Genomic DNA, 26455 nt, shown 5'->3' with positions numbered 1-26455 from the left:
ATATATATATATATATATATATATATATATATATATATATATATGCCATCATCATTGCTAGCTAGTTCATTAAAGTGCATTCTTTCTATAGTAGTCAAAGGAACTTTTAGGAATAAAGTGCAAGTGTTCTACTAAAATTTGTCCATCTACCAATTTTTTAATTGAGGGCCATTCACACATTGCAGCAATGTACAATTAAAGAACTGAAAAACCAAGGTGGTTTTCACATAGTAGGATTTTTGTTGGGTGACAAATATTTTTGTTTTGAGGTCGAACACTCCTAGTGAATTGCTGACTTACAGATCAGTTGGAAATTTCTTCATTGGCCATTTCTACCTCTTCATAAATGTTTCTTCTTTATATTCAACACTGGATTGAATTTCTTAACGATTAATCAAAATCTGGTTGATTCAGCATGCATATGTGGTCCTCAACTTAACCAAAGAATCATTTGGATTTGAGATTAATTTCGCCAACTTGGTTTAACTGCTTGTAACAAGATGTGTAGTGACTGGTAATAAGGAGATTCCCACCAGGGCAGGCAAGTTGTAGCTGAAAAGATTCTTCAAAAACAACATGCCACATTAAAAAAATAGGAGATTCAGGGGAGCTCCTAGAGAGCCAGCAGTAAAATATAATGTAAAATGAGATGTTGTTACCATAAAAAAAAGTTAGAAAAACACAAAAACAATCTATGGAGTAGTACAAATTTATATTAATGTATTTGACCGCAGCACTCAAACTGAGGTGAGTAACAGCATGAAATGATTTGCTGGTTTGATTCCCACCTACTTAAATAAAGTCAGATTTGAAATATTTTTAATGAATTAAATAGAAGAGCAGCTGGGGGAAAGATCTCAAGTTTTCAAGCGTGAATTGAATAAAGACAAAAGATCAGGGAAGGGGGGGCCAATGTAAGGCGAGCGCGGAAACTAAGCAGAAGGTGACCCTTCAACATTCCAAGGAACCACAAAGGTTGCAATGCCAAAGCAATGGGTTAGTCAATTTGGCTCACGGCGAGAGGAGTAGCCAACGCAGCTATCGGACGCGGCGGTGGCCAAAAAAGGCACTGCTCTTGGACCCACGCTGCTCTAATTCACGCTTCATTCCCCCATTCTGGCTCGCGGTGTTTTTTTGGTGTCTAGCGATGACAGTGGGTCGGGTTTATCGGGGCACACACATGTCACATTCTGTCTCCGTACTCTATACCGTTCGTGAAATTTTTATATTTTTGGAGAGGTTTATTTTGCAGTATGAAATTTCTGGATTTATGCAACTTGCTGCCTTTGGTCAGTTTGTTACGTGTTTTTGCTCATTTTATAGACGAATACAAATTAAAGCAAAGACCACATAAAATTTGTGTGGAGATTTATAAATATCAGAGAAGGCATACGGAATATATCCAGAGTACTAAGTGAAAGGTACCTCTTGGTTGCTTAAGTATTAGTTTTGCAGAGTAAGATATTCTACAGGAATTTGTGGGGAGAAAAACAAAATCCTGACTTTCGGCTAGCTTCTTGTGGTGAAGGAAATTTCTAGTCTTTTCTCTCTACTGTTTCGATTGCAAATAATTCACGTGGATGAAAATTCGAAGACTTTTTTATATAGAATTTCTGTACATACTTATGGTGTGTAAATAACCAATTGCAACGCTATCTCTAGTCTTAATAAGTGCACTGAACTTCAACTTGCTGTTTTGGTCAATGCAGGAATTTAAGGTCGGTAGCATTTTCTTCAAGTGGGATTACAGAATCAAGTCTCCAAACCCCCTTTTCTTTGCAAGAAAAAAAATGGTGTCCAAGCCAATAAACACACGAAGCATCACTGTCAAAACCCGTAACTTAACTAGGTATAAGGTTTGGTAGGTTTTCGTGTTTAATGACTATGTCACCTTGGCTTTGTCGTGATCTCTGTATAGGATAATTAATCCGGTTGTATGGTGATTGGTAGCAGCCTAAATCAGTCAAATAAGGAGACTAAGCTTTGTACTCCGATATGTCACATAGATGTTTCTTTTTTCCATTTTTCAGTACTCCTGCAGAACTGCACGTAAACTTGCTGTCTGCATATTTACTGGTTGGTTCTGAATACGGCAAAGAAAATTTTAGTATCATTTGCTAGAGAACAACTTATCATGTATAGAAAGCCCAATTTACATTAGACTCATCATTGTTAAACTTTTGTGAAGCGACTTTTTCTTAGATATAATCAAGTAGTTAGTGAAATGGGAATCGATGAATATATTTGAATTACACAAACAAATCGATTAAAGAAAATTTGAAACTGCGTTTGTTTTCCTCTAAGCTATCATCCTTCACTGTTTCCTCACTGCTCAATCCATGTTAGTTGTCCCTGTTTGCCAGAGTGCCATCAACTTCAAATAAATTCATTGGTCAGCGAGTGGGATGTACTCATACTGCTCACTATGTATACTTTGAATCCCTAACCCAAAACTAACGTTAATTTGAGTTGAAAGAGAAATTCAAAAAAATCATACTCAGACCACGATGATGACAAACAAAACCTCTCACCAATTAAATAATCTCTGAAGTTAGTTGTATAAAATTTAGATATTTCAGCCAAGACTTTGGAATTATTTTTTATGATGAAAACGATATATATATAGAACTTGACACAAGAAGATTTTTCTTCTTTTGAATTGAACAGCACCCTTGATTTATATATATACATCATTCTCTACAAGAGAAGTACTACTCTAACTGAGCTGTTGCTGCTCATTGAAAAGACTAAAGAGAAAAGTCAATCTTTTCCAGCAACTGCCTTTCTACTTTTCAAGGGGGAAAAATAAGACTAATACAAGGAACAGTGGATTAAACAAATTTAAAACAAAAACAAAAAAGAAAAAGAAAATAAATAAAGCAAAGGGATTATAATATTCATATATACACAAACTGCATGATCCCATCCATCCCACAAGACTTATCATAATTTTAAAAAACCAACAAAGAATCCTTGACGTCATAGTTCATCTTCTCCAAATTAGGTTGCACGGCAAACTGAATCATTGGCGGCGGCCCACAAGCCAAGGCAAGAGTGTCGTTGGACCCCTCCGGGATGTGCTCCCTCAGAATACTCTCCGTGATGAATCCCAAGCTATATTGCCATCCTTCCCTGATAGATTCTTGCACCACGTACCACACCTTCAACCTATCATGCTTCTTAGCCCAACCATCCAGCTCCTCTTTCAGCAAAATATCGTCCTCTGTTCGGTTCGCGTACACCACATACATCTCTGTCTCGTCCTCGGGGTCCTTCAAGATAGCTTGAATGACTTGATAAATTGGCGTGATACCTGTCCCACCAGCCAACATTGCCAGCTTCTTGGCAAACTTGGGTTTGCCATGAACCATGAAATTGCCACGGCACGTATATTCAATGTGACCCAAAGGACCCTTCACGTCTAGAAATGACCCTAGTGGCAGAGAGTCCAAATGTTGTGACATGAGCCCTCCGTTAGGGAATTTCGGGTGCACCCCTTTGAAATAAACCTTGACCACTAGATCAAAGTGGCCCACTTCATCAATGGTGCTAGTTGGGGTGTAGGCTCTCATGCAAAGCTTATCATCGATAGTAGCACACAGAAATATGTGCTTCCCAACGGGTAATCCTAGAACTTGATCTTCCGATGGCAGTGCAAATCTGAACAAACGAACATCGTGAGAGATTGATGTTTTTTCGACGAGTTTGCATGGGATTTTCTCACGTGGAACCAGCGCTACAGGTCTTGTTGGCGCAACTTCTTTAATAGGAGCTAAAAAGCTCAAGTTCGATGCCCCATGCACGGAGTTATTAGGCGATGACGTAGACGAGTCCGAAGCATAACCCGTCGTGATCATCTCACCGATCCGATAATCTTCTAGCATTTTCTTGGCTTTGTCGGAGTGAATTGCGTCAAATTCTTCGGTGCAATCGGTTCCAGCGTTGATCAGAATACTGTCGGTGCCACCAGGGTGATCCTTGAGGAACCGAGTGCAATCGTAAACGTGACCGTGGACGACGATCCAAGCAGAATCAGCGGAGTTGTGTTTATTGACCTCGGACATCGAAAACGTTTTGGAGGCAGTGTTCATGAAAGGAGATGAGACACTCTTCTTCAGACTTGGGTTTGCATCGGCCGATTTTTCGAGGTGTCGTTCCTTTGCCATCCATCCGCCGGATTGGTTGCCTGGCAACGTTGGGTGCTCGAAAACAATGCCGATTTCTCCTTTGTGTGGCTTGCATATGTTTGTTTTTACACGGAACCAGCAGTTGTTCATCATTCCCTGTTACATTATGAAACCATTCATTAAATCCATTAGAGCTCATCCATTTATTTTTCCCTTAAAAAATAACTATGCATTCTTAGTACTTGTTTAGCATGATTTTTTTTCATCTTATTTACTTCTTAAAAGTAAAAATAAGACTAAATTTAAATTTTGAGAAGTTTTTAAAAAAATTAATTTTTTTTAAAAAATAAAATTTTTAAAAAAAAATTTAAGAAAAACTCCTATAAAGAATTTTTTTTTCTCTTCTTTTAAAAATATAAGAAAATTTTTATTTTTATTTTAAAAATATCTCAATCTGTTAAAAATAATTATAATATTACCTTCTCAAAAAAAATATTTTTTATAATAATTTAATAAAATTATAATTTCTAAAAAATTTATAAAAATTTTATCAAATAATTTTAATTTAATTTTAAAAGTTATTATTTTTATAAAATTTTATAATAACTCTTAAATTTAAAAAATTAAATCAAATAAGCTCTTAATTTTGTAAAAAATTAAATATTTTTTATGCAAAATTAGAATCAGACACTATAAAAGAGTATCTGGCTCTTTGTTTGTTTTTGATTTTTAGTTAAACTTTAAATTGTTTTTCGTCTTTTTTTTGGCCTTAGAAGTAACCCCATGGGGTGGATATGAAGGCACACAATCCCACCACACGCCATAGCCTCCTCCATGCAGGGGCTAGTAGGGACTTATGGCTCCAGCCAACTAACCTAACATTAGCTGGCTATCCCCAATGGGCCGCAAGTGTCCTACAAGCCACTTTCGACCCTTTGTTGACACGTGTCAGAACTGCACTGGATGATCAAGATTGATGTGATAGCTACTTCCCTACTACTACTACTACAGAATATACTCGGTATTTATCCTTAAAAAAAAACATATATAAAAAAAGCCATAAAAAAGTTCTTACCATGACATTCCAAATGAGCTTCTCGGGCTGGGTGTTGAGGGTCTCATCCCAGGCTCGAACCGCTATCTCCTTGGCTCCAAGCAGATCGAGCACCTCCACCTCCAGCGACCAGAAGCACCAGCACCAGAATTTGCCATACTTGTTGGGTTTCTCAGGGTGGTCCAGCGTGCACACTTGCCACGTTTCACCACCGTCCATTGTCACTTCAACACGTGTCACCTTCTTCCCTCCACCTGTTGTCAATTTCACCCCAGGAAAAACAAAGCACGTTAATGTAGGAGATTACTTTCATTTCCACGACTCTTCCCACAACGGGAAAACACAACTTGCACTCTCCAGCACACAAGTTTTCAACCAAACGACTTTGCCATTTTACATTTTCCCTGACGTCTTTGATTTCTCTTCCATTAAACTTAAAATAAATTTTAGTCTTTGTCGGTAATGTCAGAACAGAAATTGCCATTTGCAAAGAAATCATTTCTCTTTAGAAAGATTGGCTCTTCAAAGTTTTACGGGGTTCTTGAGATTTGGCACTGAAACCAGCAGCTATTCTCACCAAATGATAAGCCCAAAAAAAAGAAAACACATTGTATCTGTCCCATGTTCCTATCAATATGACGGCCAAAAGCCAAATTAAAAAAAATTCCAAAGGATTTGATGTAAGTCAAGCCAACAAACAAAAGTAGCATTTTATGGAAAAAAAAATGATGATCAAGGTTTTTCATGTGCACCAAAATCTACAGTACTTACGACAAAAGGTTCCCCATCGATCGGATGAATTAAAAAAATAGGCAAGGGGCATCTATTAGAGGACAACCTTAAGTCTTGTCCAGTTTTGTAGTGGTGCATGGACCTAAGCTAACGCAAACCATGTCGAGGTCTTTTGTACGGATGATTCCAATTGGAGACAAAGACCAAAAGATTCCCTTTGAAAACAAAGCCTAAAAAAAGCGAGAAAATTTGAAAAACAAATCTCTGTTAACTCACCGGAATATGCATAGCCCCTCATATTGTATGGCCTCTGAGTCGTCCATGAGTTGATTGGCAAGATCTCTTCCTGACAAGGTGTCGTTATCACCGAGTTGATGTTCAACTCATTGATGATGTATTCTGGCTTATACCACCAAGCTGCGAACATTACATCACATGTTTCATTATCAGCATTTTCCCATGCAAGGTAATTTTACTGCTCTATTAATAGAAAATGTAAAACTTCTTCCTTTTTTTCTATGTACCTTCAGCGTTGGCTAGCTCTGCGTCAACATGAGAAGGAAGCACTCTATTATCTTTATAGTGATAATAATTCTCAGATTCTGGGGTGGTAACGATAATTCTCTTCAACCATTTCACCATTCTCCCACCAATAAACCCTGGAATGATCATCCGAACAGGGAAGCCATGATCAGGAGCTAAACACTCACCGTTTTGCATGTAAGCTAAGATAATATCCCGAGACGGGTCCATAGCAAACTCCTTCTTTATGCTAGTTCCATACTTGGAACCACCGCCACCTGGCAAATCCTCAGCCCCTTCAAAACACACATTGAGGGCCCCATGTCTCTTACTAAAGATCCCACATCGCTTGAGCACGTCACACAATGGTACACCTCTCCACACCGAAGTGGAAACTCCGGCAGCGCCCCAGTTGAAGCCAATCGTTTGTTTAATCATGTTTTGTTCTTTACGTCTGTTTCCAGCGCAAACGAGGGTAACCGGGAACTCACGGCTTTGAAACTCGTTGACAAGCTGGTCCATGGTTAACTTCATCGGCCTTTTAACCAAACCGGTCACTTCGACAGTCCAGTCGTCCCATGAAGCTTTAGGGACTGGACCATGGTTACGGACGTAGTGAAGAGGAACAGGGGTGATAAAGCCGTGGTGCATGAGACGGTTCAAGGGGGCTTCAGAGTTGAAAGGGTGTTTCCCTGTGAGACGGACCATGGAAGGGTTACGCTCGATCCAGTTATCAGCGGTTGCTTCGTCTCTAGGATCCAAGATGGACTGTTCAAGCTCCCTGTTGGATTTGATGATCATGTCTTTGTAATGGTTTGCCTCATTCTCTTCATCTTCGCTGGAAGAGTCATAATCTTGGTCCACGAAAACATGTTTCACAGGGCGGTGGGTTGGGGTTGGACCGGGCTTCAAGGGCTTAAAAACACCGTTCAAAGCCGGTTCAAGGCGCCTGAATTGTCGATTGTCGACCGAAGCCGCCATAATGGAGCGTTACTTGAAAAGAGAAGGAGGAAAGAAAGCAAAAACCTCTTTTCTTTTCTCTCACTCTTTTTTTCCTTTTCTTTTCTACTTCTTTTTCACTCTATACCCTTTTTTTTTGGGATTTGAGTTCCTCTGAGAAAATGAACGAAGCTTGGGTGAAGGCTTTATATAGGCTCGTGGGGTAGAACCGTGTCAAGAGAAAATGGGACCCTAAACGATTGCACGATTGCATTATAAATCTAGCGACATCAAAGCTGTTTTTCTCTTTACAGATTGTTTGTTTAATCTCCCTTTTTTCATGAGAGAGAAATTTTGTTTTGGCTCGATGGTTGGCGTCGCGTCGGCTCAAGTGGCTGCGGTGGTGGGTCAAGAAGGCAAGTAGGGTTCCCCTATAGCCACACGATTATTTTGCAGATCGCATCAGGCTAAATAAATATACACCATTTAAGGTTATACCGTCCACCTTTTTTTTTTTTATATATTTTCACTACTCATCCTTCTTACAAACGAAGGATCCATCCACTTTTGGTGCTGGGTATTCATCTATTTAAATGTATTCTGATGATGAGTAAAGTTCCTGCCAAAGGGATTTGTTTTATCGGCTTAGTATTCATGTGGCTTTCATAAAGCTAATCCAGTGATTAGTTAAACACTGGCTGGATGGTAACTTTCCTGGAAGACAAAAGTGTTGGTATCTGGGGAAAAAAAGAGTACCATTATCAACAGTGTGACTTTGAATTCCTGTACTCCCAAACAATTTTAAAGCCAATTTCCTCTTATGGATGCAATGTATCCGATTCGTCAGACTGAGAAATCATTTTTTTACTCATTTGGATAAAAAGCAAATGACTACAAAATAACATTTAAAAAGCCAATATGCTTTTACCTCTTTATCTTTATTGGATTACGTTTAAGTTTATTCTTACTATGATAACATTTAACTAGCCCATAGCTTTAAAAAAATAATTAAAAAAGTCTCAATTCAATAATTAACGCATGATTTTTTTGCTAAAAAAAAAATTTGAATTCCCTAATCTCTCAAATTAATTAACTAATATCCTAGTATGTAAGGTTGATAATTCAATCATTCAACGTTGACAAGAAATCGTCGTTGATCTTATAATTAAATTTACCAGACAAAATGATATGTTTGCAAGTGGTTTGATTGATCAAAGAATGTGACTTGAGTATAGGTATACGAGCCTTCGTATTTATATATTTCCCTAAAATTAATAAGACGACTAGCTGTACGGTCAAGGATCATTGTTGCATCAGAAATCCTTTCTTACAAGCAATAACCTTGAAGTAATTTAGCCACTGATTTTAAATTCAGTAGGACAAAAACGATTCTTACCTTTTACTTATTTAAGCTTACACAAAAGGAATTAGAAAATAAAAACTTTATTATTTGAGGGTCATATCTACAACCCTTTTGCCTAAATATTGTTCATGCAGGATTTTCTTTTGTTTCCCTATACTTGATATGTTGAATAAATCTTGACATTTTTTCCATACCAAAGGAGAAAAATGAAAAAGAAGTAAAGTTTGACAGACTAAAATCATTTAAACCAAAAATTTAAGGTTGGAAATAGAATTATTTGTCAATTTTCATCACTTTTGACGAAAGAGATAAGAATTTTCGTATGGGTCTAAATATATTTGTCATATTTTTTTTTTCTCATTATTTTCTACCACAAAAAATAATTAAAAAAAATCAGAGCTAAGAAATATCATTATCATCAAATATCTATTTTCATAAAAGATAATAATGTGGTTGCCTTTCTGAACCTGCCTTTGTCGCTTCACTTTGTTCACGAAATAGCCTGGCATGTCCTATTGACTAGTCATGTTGAGGGAAAAAAAGGCTACAAAATTTGGCCGCATGGAAATTTAATCATTTTCCTTGCATGATGAAAGACACCAAAAAACAAGCAAGATTTATATATTTATACTTCTTTTTTATTAGTATTATGTTATAGCTAGCATTGCAAAGTCAAAAATGGGATATGGTCCAATTGGTAAGGTAGGAGCATGGATTTATAATGCTAAGACTTAGGAAGTTGCAAATAAGTTGCTTTCGGATCAAACGCTTTTGCCTATTTAATTAGCACCTTGGATATTAATATCCAACCTTAGTTTATAAATCGAATTAGAAAATATAACTAATGTAAATTTTTACTTTATAATTATAAATTAATAGATATTTGGTAAAATTTACATTATGAACATGGAATAAGACGATAAACAAAAAGTAATAGTAATACCCATTTGTGGAAATTTTGTTGTCGGTCCGTGACAACAAGGGTATTAAACTAAGTAGTAAGATTATTATTCAAGTAATACATGTGGCGACAAGGTTAGGGCAGGCTTAATTAAAAGTTTAATGAGCTTGATTAATGGAAGGAGATTAGACTAGACTAGATTAAAAATGTGAAGATTCTTTGGATTTGAATGAGGCGAGACAATAATTAAGAGGCTAAGCAAAGACAATAATAAAGAGAGTCCTCCTAATTAATTAAAGAATAGATTGTTTAGACAACTAAGAGGTAAAAAAGAAATAAAAGGGGTTAAAAGGAAGGTGGGGAGAAGGACAGGGAGCAGGCGAGGGTCAAGCCGGGTTGGGGCCAAAGGTGTAGCAAATGAGCAAAGGGGCAATTTGATTGCCTTTGTGGGCAATGGGAAGTGGCGCATGGGAGAGGCCAACGGCCAATGAACAAAAACGTGGGGCGGGTTTTGATGGCAGGAGGAAAGAGAGAGTACGGGTAAAGGTAACAAAAATGGAAAGGGTCACCAAAGAACAGAGTCAAGACTGGGGGCGGCTAATAGGGAATTGAGGGGGAAATGAGATATTGGCCCTTGGTGAAGCGTTGAGCCACCTTGGTTTCTGCTGGCTCTCATCTGTAGACTGCCAGCAGACAAAAAAGTTGTGTCAAACTTGAATAGGGTCCATAGATTGAGGGGCAACTTTCTCAATTCCTTTTAATGTTTTTTTTTTTTTAGTTCTTTTAAGGTTTTTTTTTCTAAATATAAACATGGTTGGGGGAAACAACTCGGCTCCTCCTCACCATTTGTATGATGGGATTGTCCTGGAAAAGGGTAAGTAAAAGATAAAAAAATACTCCATCAAAGATAATATGGGGGGGGGGGCGGGGGATAAGATTTGGAAGAGAATATGTTCGGTCTTTTTCGTATGGCTTTGCTATTGGTTTAGGACAGTTTTCTTGCTGTACAGAAAAAAAAAGCCATACCTTTTATTTGGTCCTGTAGCATGAGATTTTTGGTCAAGTAGCACCTCATATTCACCAGCCCTGCCTACATGGCTGCCTCCATACTTCTTTTTCAAATTTTATAAAAGAAGCAGGAATGTCGTTCAATTGTTCATTATGCTTAAGCATGTGTTCAAAGCTGATTGGCTCGGTAGGGAAAAAGTTGATGATGCATAGTAGACATTGTCGATTTCAAAGACCGGGTTACCATATGATTGACTATGTATTATTTTTCTTTTCCTAATGACCATAATTAAGCTAAGTCATTGCCCTCTATATATATTTTAAGTTAATTAAGCAATAAGACATTCCATCCCATAGAATCATAAGAAACCAACAGCAAAGCAAGCATCAGCACACTGTTCGATTCAAGATCCTGAGAAGATTGTTTTCTTCTCTTTTTCAAGATCAATATCACAAGACAAGTAGAACTAGGGAACAGGTACTGTCAAAGAAAACATGATCAAAAGCAAAGCAATTATAGACAGTTGATTCATAAATCCAACAAAGAAATACTTAGAAAATACTTAGAAAAGAGTTAATTTAGATTAACTCTCTCAAGTGTCATCTAAATACTTAGATACATTTAAATGGTGATCAAGCAAATAAATGGGCAATAAACTCAAATTTGAGTAAACATCAATATTTTCATAGAAAATAAGCAATAAACCAACACAATATCCAAGTTTTTTTTTTATCCACTATATCCACTTTTTATAAAAGACACAATATCCACTATAATTTAGATTAACGCTATGCTCGTTGTTTCCATGCTTTCTTTTTTTCAAGCTGCCTAGTGTAGAGCTACTACAGTCAAGCCATTTCTAATGCAATTTTGACCATGCTCGGATCAGAACTAGGCGAAGTGATAAATATAAAAGTTATAATCATTCCTCTTAGCTTTTCAATGGTCTAAGAATCACGTTGATTGGACTTCTGTAGCTTGAATTATGTCTGAAATATCACTGCATGTTCAATGAAATTTGCACCTGGCCAACTTGTGCCATTCATTACCACTTGATGCCTTATCTTTTGAGGACCTTGAAAACATAGGAACTAAATCAGCCATAACTAAAATAGGCATTTTTACCATACAAAAGAACTAAAATAATTTGGAGTAACTAGTTTAATCATAAGTTAACTAATTAAAAAAAAAAAGAAAACTACTTACAACTTTGTCTAAACTCAAAAACTTAGCCAATATATCACTCAAAATATGGCAAGATAACTCTATATAATAGAGTTATCACTTTGCTGCATTACTTTTGGGTCCAAACATTAAGAAAAAAATTTGAAGCTTGGGTTATATGTATATATATAGTTAACCTAATTAATCTTGAAGCCAATGGGAAATAATATAATGCCTAGAGGATTTTTATGGTTTGGCTAATTTTGCAACTTGACACACGGGATTGCATTGCAGATAAAATAAGGCAAAGTTATAAAATGACATTTAAGTGTGACAAATCAACTATGAATAATATGAATGCATTCATCATACCAACCACTTGACTGCACTTTGATAGGCCTTGAATTTTTGCTTGTGACTTGACAACTAAACAATGATTCTGCTTTTGTATGTTGGGTTTTTTTTTTTTTCTTTTAATTTCTTGGATTGATTCAGACTATATGAAATTTCAATATTGAAATCTTACTGATTTTCTCTCTATATTAAATATTATTATCTTCCTAAAGCAAGTAGAGTTCTTTGGAGTTTGAAGCAGGGGTATCCTGCTATTTGTTGATTTGGGTTTTAGTAATTTTTTGCCTCTAGGTGACTAACCTGTTAACCACACAGTCGGCCAGTTCATATCATGATATCAGCAACAATACTCCAAAATGCTAAGAAGGCAAAACAATATCTTCCCTCCTTTCTTTATTGGGCTTCCTCAGCAAATTCGGTTCAAGCCAGACTACTCAACGACATCAAATCCAAGCCCAAAGTTGGCTTCCATCTAAGCCCTTCATTGGCCTTAAAATCACAACAAACTTAATGCCCAACACACATTCCATTGCTCTTCTATTTCATGGGTCAAGCCGATTGAGATTATATGTTTCATCTCAAACAGAGGAAGTTCGGTTTTGGAATGGTCCGAAAAAAAAAAGCCCAGGAATTATTAATACTTTAGGAAAAAAATTGACGAGAATAAAAACAAATAAGCAGTTAGTGACCAAATCCACATTGCATTCTATATTTGGTGAAATCACCTTGCATCGTATTCATTATGATGAGATTCTCTGTGTTACGTATTTACGAATTTCATCTTTTAAGTTAACAACAAAAGAGGTAGTTAATTATGACAACCCAATTTCCCTATATATCTTAATTAGGACTTGAGAGATCATTTGCCTTGCACTCTTTCCCCTTCTCTTGGCATGGCATGAGGGAGGGTCCATGAGAGGAATGCACACTGCTGTTACATTTGCAGCCAACTTTCTCTTTTGACAACCTACCGAATCCATGAGCAAGCAACAAGGAAATACAGATCAAAAGAAGAAGAAGAGTGCAAAAGAGATGCCCAACACGAACGGAGTTGTCATAACTACGTACGTAGAATCACCTTCGATCATCCGACCACTTTCAGAATCCAATCCTAACAAGAAAATTCAGCCAAACCCAGATTCCAGGAACCCCAAGAGAAGCCAAGGTTATGATCGGCGGGCTCAGCTCCTAGCTTACACTCAAGAGCTGAGAGCAGCAGACAACGGCGATCAGCTACTCCGATGGGGTGAAAAGAGTTGCAGGCACAAATCAAAGGTGATTGAATTTCTTTTCTGGCGTTTCTTTTTACCTTTTCTCTTCCGTATATACATATCATATCCACGCAAGCACAGCAGAAAAAAGCATTATCACAATGATGAATGATATGATGAACAGAATTGGAAATGCCCAACCACACCAAGAAAACTTGGGATTTCATTTCTGAGAATTTTCGGAAAGGCAAAACGGCGATGCAAGTATCAACGGATGGCATCTGAGGAGGATAAACCACGCAACACTAGTGGGAAGAAAAAGAAACATGGGAGAAGGAAATTTTGGGTAAATTTGTATATATTATTATGATATTTATTTCTTTCTTCGAAAAGACTTAAATCGTTTCATTCATCATATTTTTACCTTGTTGTCCACAGAGAAAACTGAAGCGGATGTTCAAAGGATTATCTTTTGTTTGGCATCGGAAGAAAGGGTAACATCGTAACGGAAAGCAATCGCGATCCCATACGAGAAGGGTGGGGAATTTGCTGCAGCTTGTTCCATTTTGCATGCCTAAACCGATGGCCACTTTCCCGGCATACACGGTCTCGCGCACGTATTTCAATCCACTATTTGCGATCTCTTTGTTACTCAACTGTAATATTTACCAACTGCTATTTATTTATTTTTTTTTGCAAATCCCTAATTATTATCTTAGATGATATAAAAAATTATTTCTTAATTAAATTCTCATGCGAGTGAAAAGATATGAATGCAATGCTAGTGATTAAAAAGAAAAAAAAAAAAAGGAAAGCCCAAACTATTGACCTCACTTGATATGACGAAGGTTTTACAAGTCAAATTCATGAGATAGAAATAAATAAGCAAATCTCAAAATCATAGATTGATCGAGAGTTCACTTAAATGGAACTCTAAACCAAAGAATTGTTGATTCTCCTCTGAATCTTTTTCTTGAAGCTGTACACTAAAGAAAAAATATCCCGGAGAATTAAGGACCATTAGAGTGCAACATGAAGATATGTTGCCAGTTGCTTCTAAAACAAAGAGTACAGAAAGAATGTTTTCATTTTATGCTGCTGTCAAAGTAACCGCTATGCAAGACCAAACCATAATTCGAGACATATACCTATGAGGGAACTGACAGCTAAAATACCTTTGTTCGCCTCAGCGACTAAACACCTAATTACCAATGACTGACTTTCCTACATTCTGTTCATTACCTGCTATCAATGTTACATCACATCAAGGTATAATTTCCACCATGTGATGGCAGCTGCAAATAAATCTAGATATTCTGAATCACAGATAAGTAAAGAGTCCAGTCCTTGTAGCAAGTTACCCACTCCCATTACGTCCTCGAACCCTAGGGATTCGCCTTAGTCCCACTGACCCCAACAAGCGAGCAGGCCGAGTACGAGCTACTGGGGCAACAGCACGAAAAGCTTGGTGCATCCCAAAGTCATCATCCTCAATCAGACCATAGTCCATGAATCTAGTAGGCAAGCGAGCAGATGAATCTAGATGAAGAAAACCATCGTCTAAAGAGTCATCTGAATCATATTCATCTCTGTAGATACCGCGATAGCCTGGCTCAATAACATAATCCCCCAACACCACTGCCCCTGGTGTTGATGACATGATTGTACTGATCACATCATTCCGCTCTCTCTCATTTTCAAACTTTTTCCATTTTTCTTCAAGAACAGGGTCCACTGCTCGAGGTCGTGCCAATGGGTGCTTTGCCCTAACATGTTTCCTGAGTTCTTTGTAAGTTCCAACAAACAAGCACTTGTCTTGCATGCAAGCCCTTTTTTTCTGATTGAGATATTTTCGTACAGGTTCTACCACTGTCCAACCCTTAACTTGTCCCCGACATAGCGGGCACAGAAGCTCCGGTACTTCCATCTTTTCAGTGGGCTGCCCCCCACCTGAATCAAGACTTGCATTATCCACCAACCCATTGTCAACTGAAGTTACTTTAGTGTAGGCCTTTTTGTATTGCTCAAGACAATTGGAAAAGCGCCGGCTAGTAGCACACATGTATGGGCGGCAACCCTTATCATAAGAGGAACAAAGGAGGAGAACAGCATTGTGCGGGAACTCCAGACAAACTGAACATTTTGCAGCTTCCCAATCTTTCTTCTCTGAAGCTTTGGAGCATTTTTTCTTTCGGGATCCTTTGCCAGCCTTCTTTGGATAAGATGGCAATAAAAAAGGACTCACCTTTTTATGACTAGAACCAGACTTTTGCACCTTGCTAACTTTGGCCATTCACAAATTAAACCTGAAGCAGCAGAGAGAGGGAGAAGGATCAGATCATTGAGCACTACAAATTTTTGTAAAAACATAAACAAGATTAATCTATGCCTTGCACTTTACACAAGATTAAGAACAATTTGATCACATATTCCATATTTTCTGATGGGAGAGCCTACTAAAATTTACAGGCATTACCAAGCATAAACTTTGAAACATGTAAAATAACAACTAAAATGTTCTTTGTTTTGGGTGGAAAAAAGGGATAAAGCCTAGGACAACTAAGTAACTATGTCTCTAGGGAAGGAGAGTTTATTGTTAGAATGGGTGCATATTCTCAAAAAAAGACGCCTAACATGCTAAAGAATTGTCACTTCTAAGGCAACAAAAAATGGAAACTAATGCTTAAAAATTAAAAACTAATAAACATCAACCAATATTTATTGACCATTAACTAGACTGGACTAAAAAAGTTGAAGTACTGTTTGAGCATAGGTAATGTTCTTGTTGCCTAAAAACGGAAATTGTAGGCTTTTACAAGTAACAGTTTGATCTCTAGTTAAAGCAGAATATGGAACGCACTACCTGCAAGAAGGTATATCCTGAGCCCAATTAACAACATTCAGACAAAGGCATTATTTGGAACCATAGTTGATAATAAACAGATGGATCTGTCAAGAGAAGACTTCTAGGCCAGTTTGACAATATTCAGCACTAACCTAATTTCTGAAAACCAGTTCTTAGATGAGATACACCCAAATTCCAATACTAAGAAAATCCACAAAGGCCAATTCACTAAGTAGATGATCAAAAATATAGGACAAAAGTAGAGTGTCACATTATCAGAGACCCAATTGTCGTTGTTGGTCAATGACACATGATGGTTGAAATTATTACTAATACTTCCACTAACAAGGCCTCTAAAAACACTTCAAAGAAATATACAAGGGCTGATTTATTTGTGTAACCAAATTACCTTTTTTTATTTGTTTTGTATGAGACAACTGAATGTTACAAAAAATAAGACAAAAGGAATTTATATACAGGGCAAGTCTCATCAAGAAAAATATTTCAAAGCAGGAAACAACCTTGCCCAGTGAAACTAGAAAATGGGGGGCCTAGTTTACATGGAAAGGAGTAACACGGTGCCAAACAAAATATGAAAGAGGAATAATGGTTTAAAGCCATCACCACTTTCCATTCTTTTATCAATTACACGGTTAGCACTCTTACCTTGCCCTACACCCTGGGCTATCCTAACCCACCCCATAGCATGTATTGGATGGCAGCCACCAGATCAAGAAACGGTCCAGCCGTTTGAAGCCTTGACCTCTTGGTGAGGTTCCATCAAATTCACCAAAGAATTGTTGGTTACAAGTACATATTTTACCTGCATAGCACCTTTTGCAAATTATCTGGAAATCATAATCAAATTATATTTAACAACTTTCTTTTTAAATTCCATTTTCCAGGGACATAAATCTACTACATGCAAGGCCCAATTTGGATTAAGATAAAGCTTGTATAACTTTGAAGACAAGTTTAAGCAGAAGAACTAACATAAACACAAAATGATTCTACACTCTTTATGAGCATAGTGAAAAGCCTGCTCAATAGAGTTAACAAGTAAAAAAATGACTGACCAATTAATTCAGTCTGTAAAATTCTTCCTCCATCCCATAACTTTTGAGTGTTCCTTTATTTTTAAAATTTTCCAAACAAAATAGTATAAAGTAAGTCAACTTTTGAATCAAGCTCTACACTATAAAGAACTTTTTAAAATAATTTAATTACAAACTTTTAAAACACATATAAAGCCCAAAATTATTGGTCAGAGGGAGTAAGGCACTCGCACACTGACATTGCCCACCATTTTTTACATAAAACATTTGTAATGAAAAACAACAGCTTTCTTGAGAAATGAAATATTCCAAAATTACTGATAAACCACATCTTAAGTAAGAAGTTAAAAAATGCATTTCTAATAATCACAGCATTCCCATAGGACCCATACAAATGACTGCTCTTTCATTACAATCAAGATAGGAGGAAACAAGGGAAAAGATGAAAATGAATTTTGCAACAAGCACCATTTCCATCAACCTATCGACCATACAGACGTAATACTGATTTAAGTGTAAAGAAAAAAAAAAGGGTATGATACTCGGAATATCCCAATCGAAAATGCACGCCATACCCCATCCACGTTTAAAAACCATACTTGGTAAAAGTAGAGCCTAAAAGCAAAACACAGAATAATTTGCAATAAATAAGGTTTAGCTCTTATACAGTGATTACACTTTATAGCGAAAAGTATAGAAGAATAAACTTTTTACACACGGCAAATGAACGTTTCAAGTGTATACCTATCCTTTGAACTACAACACCAAGTTCTTGTCAATTCGTTCCTAACCAGTCCTGAAAAAACTAAAGTGCTACTCTTAAATCGTTGAAAGCAATAATTTTGTTTTTGATTCTCCTCCAATAACCACTAAATTAATCAACTAAACGTCAACAAAAATTAATGGAATAGAGTGTCAGCGTTTAGTTTGTAAAATTCCAATCACAAACTTGAATCATGTACATAAATAAAATATTATTAACAAAAGCAAGGAAACGTGCAGGAATATTCAAAAGGGGAAATGAAAATGAAAAATCTTAAGAAGCAAACAGTTATAACATCAATTAATCATTAACATTGTCGGATTAATGCAAAAAAAGAGACAGAAATAAAAGCCAATTTTCTAATCAAAGACGCAATTGAAGGGCAAAAAGAGTGTGAAAGCTGATTAAATTATAAAATAAAGCAGCAGTAAAAGCAGCCATTGTTTAAAGCCCCCTATGCTAAAAAAAATTGAAAATTTAAAGCGCGATCAGAACACGGAAGATCGAGGTGCAACATCTCCAAGAGCAATAAAATCCAAATTGAGAAAACGGAATTGACAGTCAAAAGATATGAATGTGGGAGAGATCGACGGTAGAGATCGAAAGGGAAATCGGAATCTTGCGTACCTGGATATGTAACCGTCGATTCGAAATTTTTTGAATACAAGGGGAAAAAAAAAAGAGGGAGAGAAAATATTGGGAGAAAATTTAAAAAACAAAAAAGAGAGAGAGGGGGAGAGAGGGAAGAGGGGAGGTTAAAAAATTGGGGGAAGGGAAGGGAGATAGCGATTGCGTAGGGAAGTAGTGGTTTCCGCTACCGCTGCAGCAGATTCTGGCGCTGTGGAGAGTGGATTTTACTTGACGTCTTTACCCCTCTCTCTTTCTCTCAGTCACACTACTGTTCTCTCTCTCTCTCTCTCTCTCTCTGAATTTGCCTGCTTTTAACTATAACGCCACGCCACCATGTCGATATTTTTACGCAAGTTTAGATACTAATTACGTGGACCGGATATTCAGGCCCAAGCAAAAGCCCCATCCAAATAATAAAGTTTTCAATTCCCTTTGTTGTTCTATATTTGAATTATACATTGGGTGCATAATGAAGCCCGGTCTCACAAAATAGTGGTTAGACGATCTACTGTCTGATTGTGATTGCTCAATGTTCAATTAACCTGGCTTTTAAACCAATTTTCAAGTACATGAATTTCCGGATTAGGTACATACATTTTGTCAAATTTGAAAGGTCTATGCAAACCAGTGCTGCAAGTTTTATTCTATTAATAAATTTGACCTTTTTAATCGATATTTGGGTGCTTATGTCAACCAAATGAAACTCATGTACCCATTCAGATCATCTACGTATGTTTGTTTTCAACATTGAGAATTCATTTTAACCAAACTCTCATACGCCTCCACCACTAAGGCAGCCAGTACCAATTTGAAAATTGGGATCTATCACGGCCAGGTTTTGGGCCTTTCGGCCGAAAACGCAATAATGACCCTCATTTTTAGGCCTTTGCCACTGGCCCCGCTCTGAATACAGTTGGCTCAAAATATAACGCGAAGCATATTCAATTAAAAAAATCTCTACGAGATTTAAATTTATCCATATAATTATTATATTTTTAATTTGATTCAAAAATAAAAAAAAAATTAATGCTAATAAAGTATATCGTAAGAAAATAAACGAATATTATAACTCTTGATCATAAATTTAAACCAAAGTATAAAATACAATATAAAAATTACATCCATTCAAACATAAGTGAAAACTTTTTTGTGATGGAGAGGGACATCAAGAGAAGAGCAAGCAATAAATCACGACTTGGTTGTGTACATAAACAAACTACTATTCATTTGCATCAATAATGAGATACATATATACAAATAGTGTTTCTTTTCCAACTGTTACCAACAATTTCTCCTACAGCTTGACCCTACACTGTTCACCCGTTAAAAGAAAAAAAAAATCTAACAGAAGAAAAGACTCGCTACATCAAACTCCACAACAGACAAAATGAAATGACAACAAATAATTTAAGAGCAGTTCCGCTCTGCAAAGCATCATTGCAGGAACAAGAACCAGGTGAAAATATGATTCCTATCATGGAGATTGAGATCTATGGCAAGGCCATTAGGCCATAGCAATGCTTAAGAATTGTTTTGGCCTACCTATGTTCAGACTCTCAAGTCTTTGGGAGAAAATCCAAAAGGTAGTAGCATTAGAGCTTGAGGAGGCAAACTTGTCTTCTTCGTTGTGATAGATGGAGCTGTTTCCAAGAGCAAAAACATTTGCATGTGAAAATCAAAATCAACTGGACTCAGTGAAAGGCAACAATCTAATGCATAACTTTCAAAGGACCACGCAAGTTTCACTTGCAAATGGCAGGATTAATATTAATCAACATGGATAAACATATGATAGAGGAAAATGTTTACCTCATTTCTTATTGCAACTTAGTTTTCAAGGCTAAAAATCAAAACCGTCGGCCAAGATGAGGAGATGCTGAGCCTGAGTGCGTTGGTCGAGGCCTCTTCACAAATGGATGCTGTAAGAGCTTAGCAGCAGTTGGCCGAGCATCTGGATTGACTTGTACGCATTGCAAGATGAACTCTCGTGCATCTTTTGACAAAGAATCAGGAACCGGTGGTGGTTCACCCCTGCCAATTCTAAACAATGCTTGCATCTGTTTTGAGTTGCACAAAAAGATGTCATTAATAACAGAACAATATTAATACAATGTTACAATTACATGAAAAAAGAGGGAATAAAATTTTAACTCCACAATAACACTTGTTCTTAGCTCTCCGGCATCAAAACAAGACACAACTCATATACAAGAACAACCAGCAAATTTCTTGCACAAGAAAGGAAATTATATGAAACAAACTGGAATAACCCTCCCCCTCCTCTTCCAACCTGCTTTTCCAGACATTTTATGCCCGGCATCCTACTACACTACACACGCTTCAATCAATCAACGCCACATGGTAAAAACCCAATTTCATTGCTTAAAAATTCAATAGGCGAATTTATGATCTGGTGATGACGACATAAAAATTTCCAGAATATCTGGTTGCCATTGTCTTTTTCTTTTTCTTTTTATTTTTATACTCACTTTATTATCAAAAAAGTCATGCCAGTATCAAGAAGAAGTGATACTTACACATTCCAAATGAGAGTATGGAAACAGACCAGTTAACATCTCCAACACAGTACAACCAAGGCTCCATATATCAGCAGGAAGTCCATACCCTTGACCCTTCCGGTTGACAACCTGAAATTCAACAGCCAATAATCAGAATTCAGTAAGAGTAAAAACGTGGTCTGTCTCACAAAGTTTATTACAACAGCAAAGACAACAACAATAATTGTATTTCTAGAGAAAACGTATTGAAACCCATCTAACTAGGAATTGAAGACATCATTCAGGAATGACCTAAAAAGGCCCAGCAGCATTTCTGAAAGGAAGAAGTGCCATCATCAAACATTAGCAACTACCAGTCCATGAAAATGATCTAACCTCAATACAAATATGCTAAGAAATTACTGGTGGCTAGATGTTAAGAAAAAGGAAATAAAATCTAGCAGCCTCATGATATTAAATCATGTTCCTATCAATGAGGCCTCAGGAAATGATGGTGGATCATCAAGAGTGATTTACACCTTTTTGTCCAGTATAGAGATTTGCTAAAAACGTATGCCACCAATTCTTTTGTCCATCATAGATGACTATTCCTATGAGCTAGATAACTCCAGCAGTATTTCTAACATAGAAGAGATGTATTTGCTAAGAGTGTATGTCATATTTATTTTGTCACCATAGTCATTTTTGAGTATTCCTATAAGCTAGATACCTAGAGCAGTTTCTCTAATACAGAAGAAACAGATAATGTCATGTAAATCAAACAACAGCCATAACAGGTTATCAATTCTGAAAGGAAAGAATAGAGGCAAACCTCAGGGGCCATCCAGTATGCCGTCCCTTTGCATGATTTAACATCATTCAACTTCGTTGCCTAAAAACAAAAACCACCACCAATATAAAAAATATGATCATTTTAGAAGCTATTTAGAAAAAAAAAAAAAAGAAGAAGAAGATCAAAGTCTTAGGATAGGACAAAAACCTTTGCCAATCCAAAATCAGCAAGTTTCACTGATCCACTTGCATCCACCAAAATGTTTGCACACTTAATATCTCTGTATCAATAAACCAGGAGATGAGCCTTCAGAGCATAAAATTCAAAGTGTGTAGTAACTTAGGTATAACATAAAACAAACAACTTTACTTTCAAGGTCAAAACTTGATTAATAACAAACACCAAATAAGGGAAGAGAACAGAGATCAAGAAGGCATCCAACCTTAAGGGAATAACAAAAACAAATATTAACGAGTAAAATGTTGAGAAAAACTTCCATGATCAAAGTAAATCATATTCTTGACCTTAAAATGTCCTCTCAGAAGAAAATATTACACATGCATACAGGTATAATGTTTCACTATGGCAGATCACAAAATAAATAAGGAATCAGAACTTCCATCAGGTCAGTAAGCAATGTTTATATTAAACGGTTATATTGAGCATATGAAGCAATTTGCTGTGGTCAAAGATAAGTAAGAAACACACATAACTAAAGTACAAATAAAAATTCAGATTTGGCTAGATCTAACAAACAAAAATTTTAAGTGGCATGTAAATAAATAAGCAGCAGCAGCATAAAAGGTCTCTTGACTTACCTATGAACTACATTTCGGTCATGAAGATACTTCAATCCATGCAAAATCTGTCTTGTATATGCAGAGACTTGAGAATCTTTGAGATGATATTTTGAATATAGACTTAAAAGGGAGCCTTTGGTTACAAGCTCAAGAAAGATGTATAATTTTGATTCATCCTGCAATGACCATAATATCAATACATTAAAAGTAGACAATTAACAAATAAGCTAAACTAAATGGTTATCCAATTAAGCCAAGGTATTTGACAACCCAACATATAATAACTAACAGGATAATGTTCCAAAATGCAGACATCAAATAGAGATTTACGTTCATCAACAGTTTGCTATTTGTTCAATATTTGGCAATGGAATGAGAATTCTTTTGTCAATCAACTCTCTATAGCTAAACAAGAAAAGGCTACATCTATTAAACACAAACTTTGGCACTTAGGCATTTCTTATAATGCAAGAATAAACTAAGTAAGGTAGATATTTAATAGTCAAACATTATATTGCAATAACACTAGAAATTAGCAAAGCAAAATAGCCTCAAACACCAGCAACAAAAGACCCTTTTAGATGACTCAGAGGGGAAAACCATGCAAAAGCCCACCTGAAATTAAGCTCTATATATTTTAACACACTCTTTTTAGAAAACTTAAACTTTGCCCCCGAGATAAGCCATTTTCTTTTTCCCACTAAAAATTTTCTGTGAAAATGCACATTTTGTCAATTTTAATTTTTAAATAACAAATTCCTGCTGAGGTGAAAAAAATCAAACTACACTGCAAATGGCTATAGTGAGAATCTTATGTTTAATATCTAAACATAGGAGAGAGGAGGCTTAAATGTTACAAATGGAATCACAAATTAGTTAAGTGTGTAAGTAGCCAAATAATAAGCTGATTTTTGTCTTCTACAATACTTTAAAAAGAAAAAAAAGGAACAAATTTTTTGTTTAATTGGTTATCATATCCAATTTTGTTAAAGTAAAAGAATATCTACGTAATCAATTCCATTAATCAAGGTAAATGTCAGAAATTAGTACCTTATCCGTGCCATAATACTGAACTATATTTTCATGTTCAAACTGACTTAAAAGAGCAATCTCCTGAAAAAGAAAGGAAACAAGAAATTAAATAGACAGAGACAAGAAAAAAACGGATTTTTCAAGAAAAAGATAAATTAGCACAAAAGAAAATGAGTATCTAAAGAAGTAAAAGACAAAATCAGTCTCACCTGTTCAAGTTGGATAATACTTTGCTTCCCCTGACTTCCTTGATCAAGCAGCGAAACTTCCTTGACAGCAAAGAAGAATCCATCACTACAGGGAAATGAATGGATGAATAATTAGTAAAGCATGTTTAAAAGAAAGCATCTCTTTCCTCACATAAGTAATACATAATTATTGGACAGTGGACAAACAATAAATTGATAATAAGATAAAATAGGCTTTCCGATGCTATTCTGAAAGATTTTATGACCAATGATTCCTCCTGTGCCTCCAAGAAAATACCATCTCATAGCTTAAACAATCCAAAATCTCTGCCTTAGCTCCATATCTCAAAGATAGTAGTGCAATGTTGCCCCGAATTTATATTTCTTAACTCTTAAAAAATAGTAAACAACTACATCCATCATCTTGAAATCAACCATAGAACAAGATATCTAAAGTGAAACAGTTCCTAACCAAACAGGATCACTGAAATTGACAATCAACATGCACTTACAAGCAAATGAAAATGATGATGAACTTAACTCAGGTATTTAGCTCTCTGTGCAACTACTCAGCATAGAGACAGGAGTTCCTAATAATCCACAAATTATTGAGCAAAAAAAAATCCACAAATTGCCCACAAAAAATGCCTACACGGGTATATCAATTATGCAAAACTTCAACCAGCAAACAAAGTAACACTTAAAAGCAGATAATCTAAAGACTAAAATCACATCAACCCCTTCAAGTTTGAGACAGCAAAACCATGAGATGTCCAAAAAGTAGTCACCATTGGTGTTCACTATATTAATAATATCTAGCAATCTAAGGATGCAACCATCATGAAGACGTCAATCTCAAACGTCAATCTCAAACAGGTAAAACGATGGTTTCTAAAGAAATAAGGGGCCATAGGAAGGCGCTTTCTCTGGATGCTTAATTAACACTAACAACACCTCCCAACCTAGATGCTTTCTAATCTCTAAAAAGGTGCCGCCCCAAGTAACCAAACTATGATTCAATGCAATAAGGTGGTACCCAAAATAATTTGCACATATCATATATAAATCAACTCGAAAATAACATAAAAATTTACATCTAAGCAATGAAATTCACCTAAAACATACATCTAATCAACATAAAAATAAAGTTGCCATCACTTACTCAGAAATTCCTTCGAAAACCGATCCAAATGATCCATTCCCCAGAGGCTCACCTTTCTCCCAATAAGTAATGTTCCTTTTGAACCTACCATTAGGTGAAATATTCGACGTAGGCTCCGTTGTAGAACTGGAAGAATCATCGTCATTCGAAGTCGTAAACGAACATGACTCTGAAAGAACCGCTGTCTCCCCTATTCTCATTAAACTCGCCTCCTGCTTATCATTTCCAACATTAACCCCATCCTCCTCTTCTTGACCTTCTTCATTTTCCTCATCGGAAGAGGAAAGTGAATGAACTGGAACCAAACACCCACTATCGTCTTCGGGGGCGAAATCCCTAAATAAATCCCAAGTTGAGCACGCGTTATCGATTACCGGTAGCTTCATCACCGCCGGCGGTGGCTTTAAAACCGGCGGCCTAGCCCCTTTAATTCCATTATTTCCTCCTCCGCTGACACCTACGCAACACGCGTTTAACTCTAACTTGGTTGTAGTAGTAGCATCCACCACAATTCTATCGGACAAGTAGCACTGGCTTAACTTCAACTCGACCGAGTCATCCCGAGTCAACTCAGTATCCAAAACCCTGTCAGACAATTCAGCAACTATCACTTCAGTGCGGTCTTTTTCCTTGGCTGTCTCTTCGTTCGGACTATCCAACCGGTTTAATCTGGACCGGGGTAGAAGATCCGATGACGATCGGATTTTACGGGCCTCCCAAGCGTCGGCTGGGATGGAAAAATCTTCAGGCCCACTAAAGCCCAAACTCCGACAAATCAGGTCGAACTCTCCGTCGGTTCCTTGGATACGGAAGCTGGTTTTATCCGATAAATCGAGCGATCGCGTGATTAGAGAAGAAGACGAAGAGGAATCTTCAAGAGACGAAGAAAAAGACGCTGCATCGTAATCGACGTGCTTCAATGCATTGCGGCGATCGAGTCTCGGCTTTCTTCTGCTCCTCTTCGAGTCCATGCCGCTTCTATCACTGAAGAATCGTTGCAAGTGATGCATATGGAGACAAATCCATCAAAAATCTCAAGAATTAAAGTAATCTAGGGTTTCCAAAATATCACTTTAGAAGGAAAAATAAAATTTTCTTTTCTCTGCAACTTTCGTGGGAAAATTTAGGTGAGAAAAATGGGATCGAAAAGGAGCTGACTCAAAGAGAAAAGAAAAGATCAAATGCGCGACAGCGAGACTGGTAAACGCCGTCGGAAGAGAGAGAAGGGTTATACGCGGTGCCACGTGTCGGCTTGAAAAGGTGAAAATTTTGGAAGGATTGTTTTGTTTGGCTTAAGGTGGGACCATTATGCC

The 26455-nt window shown here is 36.7% G+C and overlaps 4 protein-coding genes across 6 annotated transcripts; 1 reads left to right on the top strand and 3 right to left on the bottom strand.

The window, feature by feature from the left end:
• On the bottom strand, window positions 2713-7493 carry LOC18592259 (nitrate reductase [NADH]). Its single transcript, XM_018126128.1, has 4 exons — window positions 6438-7493; window positions 6190-6330; window positions 5203-5435; window positions 2713-4283 (listed from the first exon to the last, which is right to left on the bottom strand). Exons 1-4 carry the CDS (start codon window positions 7414-7416, stop codon window positions 2952-2954), a joined length of 2685 nt encoding a protein of 894 aa, XP_017981617.1. The 5' UTR covers window positions 7417-7493; the 3' UTR covers window positions 2713-2951.
• On the top strand, window positions 12957-14119 carry LOC18592258. Its single transcript, XM_007018887.2, has 3 exons — window positions 12957-13440; window positions 13561-13722; window positions 13815-14119. Exons 1-3 carry the CDS (start codon window positions 13144-13146, stop codon window positions 13872-13874), a joined length of 519 nt encoding a protein of 172 aa, XP_007018949.2. The 5' UTR covers window positions 12957-13143; the 3' UTR covers window positions 13875-14119.
• Window positions 14255-18999, bottom strand: LOC18592257. Of its 3 annotated transcripts, none has more exons than XM_007018884.2 (3): window positions 18667-18966; window positions 16888-17044; window positions 14255-15682 (listed from the first exon to the last, which is right to left on the bottom strand). In XM_007018884.2, exon 3 carries the CDS (start codon window positions 15667-15669, stop codon window positions 14734-14736), a length of 936 nt encoding a protein of 311 aa, XP_007018946.1. In that variant the 5' UTR covers window positions 15670-15682; window positions 16888-17044; window positions 18667-18966; the 3' UTR covers window positions 14255-14733. The 3 variants fall into 3 exon arrangements, with proteins under 3 accessions (XP_007018946.1, XP_007018947.1, XP_007018948.1); XM_007018885.2 differs by having other exon boundaries at window positions 16888-17055; window positions 18667-18960; XM_007018886.2 differs by lacking the exon at window positions 16888-17044 and having other exon boundaries at window positions 18667-18999.
• LOC18592256 (mitogen-activated protein kinase kinase kinase 1) lies at window positions 19835-26347 on the bottom strand. Its single transcript, XM_018126137.1, has 9 exons — window positions 25143-26347; window positions 24002-24086; window positions 23811-23873; window positions 22779-22936; window positions 22168-22240; window positions 22000-22059; window positions 21207-21317; window positions 20479-20726; window positions 19835-20309 (listed from the first exon to the last, which is right to left on the bottom strand). The coding sequence occupies exons 1-8, from the start codon at window positions 26150-26152 to the stop codon at window positions 20517-20519; spliced, it is 1770 nt and encodes a 589-aa protein (XP_017981626.1). The 5' UTR covers window positions 26153-26347; the 3' UTR covers window positions 19835-20309; window positions 20479-20516.

This window comes from Theobroma cacao, chromosome 8 (assembly GCF_000208745.1).
Source record: "Theobroma cacao cultivar B97-61/B2 chromosome 8, Criollo_cocoa_genome_V2, whole genome shotgun sequence".
Lineage (NCBI taxonomy): Eukaryota > Viridiplantae > Streptophyta > Magnoliopsida > Malvales > Malvaceae > Theobroma > Theobroma cacao.
The sequence above is the reverse complement of the archived record's forward strand: the minus strand, read 5'-3'. Positions and strand labels throughout refer to the sequence as shown.